We start from the raw sequence: 6,252 nt of genomic DNA, 5'->3' as shown, positions 1-6,252 counted from the left end.
ATTATTATCTACAGTTTCTGAGCAAAACCTGATTCTGTACTATTTGAATCTACCAAATCCACTGCGAGATTTCCACAGACTGGAACAACCAGGCCAGCGCTTGATCTACGGTACTTTTTCAGAGCCATTTTGGTGATACCGTGCTGTAAAAATGTGTGTGACACAAACAGATTGAAGGTAAATAGAGAGGTTGTTCTAAAATGTTGATTATCATTTGCCAAATGCAGCAGCTATGTAACATATTTTAAGTCTTTTTTAGCACCTTGCTTATCATTTCAAAAAGATAACTGACCGCTTGGTCCATGCCTGTACAGAGATGTAAATTTTGATACAACAATTAATTGTACGGAGAGTCGAAATACATACTCGAAACAAAATCCTTATCTGGATGCATTGATGTCTGTGATGCTTTGTTGACACTTACACTGTTGTCCATTTCATATTGTTGATAATCATATAAAGCCTATGTTGATGCTATTGGACCTAACTGCATTTGCACTTGCACTATTAAGACTAATATTATTAAGTAACTTGCTAATGTTTATTTTATACAAAACAATATAAAGTGTAAAGCGTATTTAGGCACATAGTCTGTCTGTTTATATCTGTTACTTGTCATTCAGTTCCTCTCTGGCTATGTTTACATTATAGTCCAGCCAGATGCTGATGTGAGCAAAAAGGAATACATATCTGTTTGTTTAAACTGCTCTGAACATCATTGTTTTTCTTTGTGTATGTTAAAAATGCTGCATTATGTTGTGATATTATTTACAGTTGCCTACAGTGCTGGCCCATGATCAAATATAATTTCAAGACTGAATGATGTACTTTCAGTGTTCATGCAATTTAAAATTTGTTCACTAAAACTTGTTGAACTTTTTTTTTCTTTAACGCTCATAAGGTGAAAAAAGGTTAAATTGCCATTTTTCCATGTAGACACCGTTCATATGTAGAAAAGACAAAAAGATGCTTCGACTGTATTATTACTGAGCTTTAAAATCAGGAGTAGCAATTTGCAGACCAGATCTTTTTTTTTAATTTATTCTGGCGTATCTTTTAATGTAACAAACATTGTTCTATTGTTTTGGGACCATTATTTTCACTTCAGGCAAATATCATAAACAGACAGAGTAATTGAAAACATTCCAAAAAAAAAGATTTGGGACCTGAGATATGTTCTTGTTTAGAAATGATGAGTCCAGGATGACGAGCTGGTTCCACACAAACCATCAATGCTCAGTGTTGATGTACGCTTTGATCTGGACTCAGCGAGAGAAAAAAAAACGAGTGAAAGAAAAGCTGCCAGTCACTTCTGGGTTTTTAGCACATGGTTTGTGTGGCTAACTTGCCAAAGTGCACAATTTCTGTTTTGTTTGTGTGTCACGGAGGTGTGTGTGTGTGTCTCCGGAGCGCTTTCATTTCACTAACCTTCCCGTTCAGACAGTCTCCTCTCTGAGACGGCTTCTGTTGTCATTGTGATTTATGAGTTTAATAAAACCCTGCGTGTGTGTGTGTGTGTGTGTGTGTGTGTGTAGCTCAGGGCCATACTGTCCCTTACAATCACTCCACAAGCTCTCTTTTCACAGCCCCTCCCTCCCTCCATGGCTGACAGTAGCTGTGAATGTGGCTGTGAATGTTTTAGAAGTGCCCTTGTCAGACTGATGTCCTTGAGCGAGGCCACTGTTGCTACTGCCAGTTTGTTAATTTCAAACTTGCCTTGATGTCCCCTTAAGGGACGTGGGAGTAAAACTAAATTACTGCTGCATAGTTTTGATGGAGATACCGGCCCTCTGTGAGTATGTGCTTGTATGTGTGACTGTTTTTTTTTTTTTAAACTTTATTTTTATTGAGTCATTCAGTTTACAATATAATGGAGAAAAAGAAAAAGGAACAAGAAAGAACAACAAGGAAGAAAGTGCACAGACGGAAAAATGTACGCATATATATCGTTACACAGAGAAAGATATAACAATATGTATATAAGCGGTAGATCCAAGGTTTAGAGTTACTTCAATCATTTTTGTACTGTTTATCCACAGTCTACTCTTCTTGTCAAAACAGGACTAAACCATTCACACACTAGTGTACAACAAGACAGAGAGCACATCAAATAGGACAGTAGAGGGCACTGTACTCAAGCAAAAAATAAAAAAGTAAGTAAATAGAAAAGTAACAAGATAAAACAGAGCACAAGTTGTGATAGTGTCGCTTATTCAGGATGAGCTGTCCATTTCCACCATAATACAGTGAATTTGTCCATGTTCAAGTTCAAAGAAAAAGTCAGTTTTTCCATGTTATACATTTGTTTTACAATTGCGGTCCACTCTTCTTTAGATGGAGACTCTTTGTATGTGTGACTGTTTAAGTAAGTCTCAGTACAGCTGATGGCACAGCAAAAACAACAAAAACAAAAACTCCCAAAATGATGTTTCATATTCAGTTGGACCACCAGAGTTTATGTTGTGTTTATGTTTATGAGGAAAGTTTGACAGGAGAGCTTCATTTGTAAGTAATAATGTGTTGCTTGATGCACCATTTCATTTCTGCATTTCTCTAAACGTTAAAGTCACTATAATAGAAGTAATCTCTTTCATCGTTGTGGTCTCAGTATGTTCTCACTCCTTCACACACACCTTTTGAGTTGCTGCTTTTAAATTCTGACATCTCCTCTGTTTACGTTGAAGTAAAACAACATTAACCTGCTATAGCTGGTCTGTCTCCTTTGTTAAATCACACAGTTTGACAGTTTTAAATTGTTTGAAGATGAAATTATCTTCGTGACACTGGACATTTAAGTTTCACATATGTTCACAGGTGCCAAACAGCTGTATGTGGTGTGATTCTTGGATAATTTTATATGAAACAGGAAGAATTAATGGAGCAGATATATTAATATGTATATTAATATATACAATGGACTTATTTCAGTTTGATGTGTGTGGATGAGTTTTAAGTAAAGAAAATGCAAGAACAGAAGGACATATTTTCTAGACCATTGGCCATTATTTATAATTTCCTCAAAACACAAACATTGATCAATAATCATCTATGACTCAGACTTATTATACAACAACATACAACATAAATAATACTGCCAGTGTAAAAAACAAAAGTAACAATACATTGGGATTCAATTTTGTACAGAAAAAACATCAAAACGCAATGACATTACACAGAAATTTAACATTTGGTTCTGATAAATACAATATCTGTGGTGTTTATCTTGCTCTAAACTTTAAAGGCCCAATCTGTGAAATCCAAATACAACAAAGTCTAATTGCAGAAGTAAAAACTAAACGGGCCTTAACACTGACAACTGTTTTCCACTCACAGCTAAATGATCCAATCAAACGCAGACATGATGTACAAAGTCCTGAAAAGCTTAAAAAGTAAAAAGCAGTAAGCTCTACTGTATGTCCACAAATGATAAAATCAAAAAAGTCCAGATTGAGTATTTTTAAGTTGCATCACATTATCACAACAATCAGACGGCACATCTGTGATTCCCAGCCACATTTAAGACATAAAAAAAACCCCCAAAAAACAATTGGCATTTTTGACATCAAACAAAACAAACACCAAGGCCATTTGTTGTTTTACATGTACAGGACTAAAGCTGCTGATAATCTATAATCTTACTAGGCACAGTTACTTGTAGAAGCAGGAGAGGTGAGTGAAACCCTCCATATTTACTTTATTTCTAGCCTGGTTTAATTCTGAATAGTAAGCAATCTGTAACAGCTAATCCTTTTGTTTTTTTCTAACTAAACTACGAACACTTGGCATGCAGTGACAGTGAATCATAATACACCCAGAATAATCTGGTTCATCATCTGATTAGGGATTGAGATGTAATTACAATCCTAATATGGACTCATTGATGATGTTGAACCAAAATCGCCATGCTCTCCAACAATCACAGCTGTTTGGTTTCATATCTGAACTATATGTAAGGATGTTAGACACCTGCTTCTAGTCAGACCTGCAGACCTGAAATCAAACAACACCCGTTTCCCCCCTTAAGCCCCAAGACTGGACTGTCAGTAAATGTCTACAGATTTATATTTGTTGGTTTCCTTCTGCTCCTGGTATTTGTCTCGGTTTGGATCCCTTTTATGTCTCTGAATCTGAACATTATTACAGCATCATTAGAACTGATCCAGAGCATTTAGGAGTGACATTACACGAAAAATAGTTATTAGTCATTGGTAGTGAATTATATTTCAAAAATCGATTAACTTAATTTATTTTACTTTTCAAGACATCCTACATGTTCATCCACTGGAAACTGTCTTCATCAATCTTTCTCATATAGAAGTCCTGTCAGTCTCTGTCATCAGCCAACACTGAATAGGAGGTATGAATATTTTATTGTCTTGGTTTGAAACTGGCTCTGAATTATGACTGTGGTACCTGATTAGATGTAGTGATCTTGTCTCAAAGGTGAGTGTCGGTGAACATGGTTTGCTCCTTTTTCACAGAACTTAGGGCCTTGATGGCGTCGACAAACTCATCTTCCTCCACATACTGAAAGAAAATATATGAGATCACAACATCAGACTTCAACAACCCGATCGTAACTGGGATTATAATAATAATAATAATAATAATAATAATAATAATAATAATAATAATAATAATAATAATGCATTTTATTTAAAGGCGCCTTTCAAAGCACTCAAGGACACCTTACAAGGCACACAACACAACAAAGGTACATCAAATAATATACATCAGGTAACATTGATGTGGAAGTTAGTGCACTTTTGCAAAGATAAATAAATAAATATGACTGTGACTACATAAACAAGAATGTGATTACATAGTGTGAGACAGAGTATGCAACTCAGAATAAGTGCTTTTTTCAGGCGGGATTTAAAGGTGGAGACAGATTCAGAAGTGAAAATGTTTGGTGGGAGAGAGTTCCAAAGGTGGGGGGCAGATCGGCTGAAGGCTCTTGACCCCATGGTAGTTAAGTTGGCAGATGGGGCAAAGAGCTGGTTGGCAGAGGAGGATCGGAGAGTGCGGGAAGGTGTGTAGATGTGAATAAGTTCAGAGAGATATGATGGGACCAGGTTGTGAAGGATCTTGAAAGTGAGGAGTAGAATCTTAAAGTCAATGCAGGATTTGATAGGAAGACAATGAAGTTGCTGCAGGGCAGGAGTGATGTGTTCAATAGAGGGAGTTCTGGTTATGATACAAGCGGCTGCGTTCTGTACCAGTTGGAGTTTAAGTGAGGGATGGAGACGATTGATGTTGCGTAGATGGAAGTATACAGACTGAGTAACATTATTCGGGATGGAGGAACAGTGGAATTGTTGATGGACATGGAGAAAGTGTTGCTAAGTAGGATTTGGATAGATAGATAAATAATGATCAGCAGGGGGCCAAGGTCAGAGCCCTGGGGAACACCACTGGAGACTGGAGAGGAGCCAGATCTCAGGTTCTTGAGTTGATCAAACTTTGTGCGATCAGAGAGATATGATCTGAACCAAGAAAGAGGTATGTCAGTGATTCCAATGGAGTCTAACCTGTCCAGGAGGATGTCATGATAGACAGTGTCAAAGGCTGCGCTCAGGTCGAGGAGAACCAGAATGGAGAGTAGTCCAATTATGTGCATGTAAACAGTGAGGCTGTATGCACAATATCAGGACCTGGAAACAGACTATGGCTGCCTTCCCTCTAATGATTCCTCTCCTAAATGACCATTTGACTTTACAGTAAACACACAGACGTGTGGTGATTATAAAACTGAACTGTACTGTAATCTAACATAAACATATTATCTGTCCTCACCAGTCCAGAATCATGTCCCAGTGGGTTGTCCCAGCTCCCTTCCTCCAACATCAGTGACTTCCTGTCAATCAGCTGACTGACGCTGCGGTGCAGGGAATGCTGGGAATAGGCCTGACTGAGCTCGGGTTGGCTGGGAACACGCAGGACTGATATGGGGCTGAACGGTGAGCTGCTGCCAACTATCTTTGTTTCATCCAGACCCTGAAAATTTTTTTTTTTTTTTTTAGGTGAAACAGTTTTAACATGTTTAACTTATTTATTACAGATCATCATGTTTCATATCTGCTCCACTTTAAAGCATTCTTTAGTGTTTTGAGGTTTCACTGAAACAACAACTGAATTTTTAAAAAGAAAAAATAAACACAAACATGATGTTCACTGTTATCCTTTACAGTAAAAATAGTATTTTCATGTGGTGCTGAAAATGAAGGAAAACAAACTAGAAAACTGTTGGCA

At 37.3% G+C, this 6,252-nt stretch overlaps 1 protein-coding gene across 1 annotated transcript in view; it reads right to left on the bottom strand.

Moving 5' to 3' along the window:
* Positions 1 to 4,437: 4,437 nt before the first annotated feature.
* The window catches only part of ush2a (Usher syndrome 2A (autosomal recessive, mild)), a 231,796-nt gene continuing 229,981 nt past the window's right edge, over positions 4,438 to 6,252 (bottom strand). Inside the window, 2 exon segments of the mRNA XM_062427527.1 lie at positions 4,438 to 4,527; positions 5,797 to 5,997. Of these exon segments, the coding sequence (XP_062283511.1) occupies positions 4,438 to 4,527; positions 5,797 to 5,997 (291 nt within the window).

This window comes from Scomber scombrus, chromosome 1 (genome assembly GCF_963691925.1).
Source record: "Scomber scombrus chromosome 1, fScoSco1.1, whole genome shotgun sequence".
NCBI lineage: Eukaryota > Metazoa > Chordata > Actinopteri > Scombriformes > Scombridae > Scomber > Scomber scombrus.
Note: the sequence above shows the minus strand (reverse complement) of the source record. Positions and strands in the feature narration are given on the sequence as shown.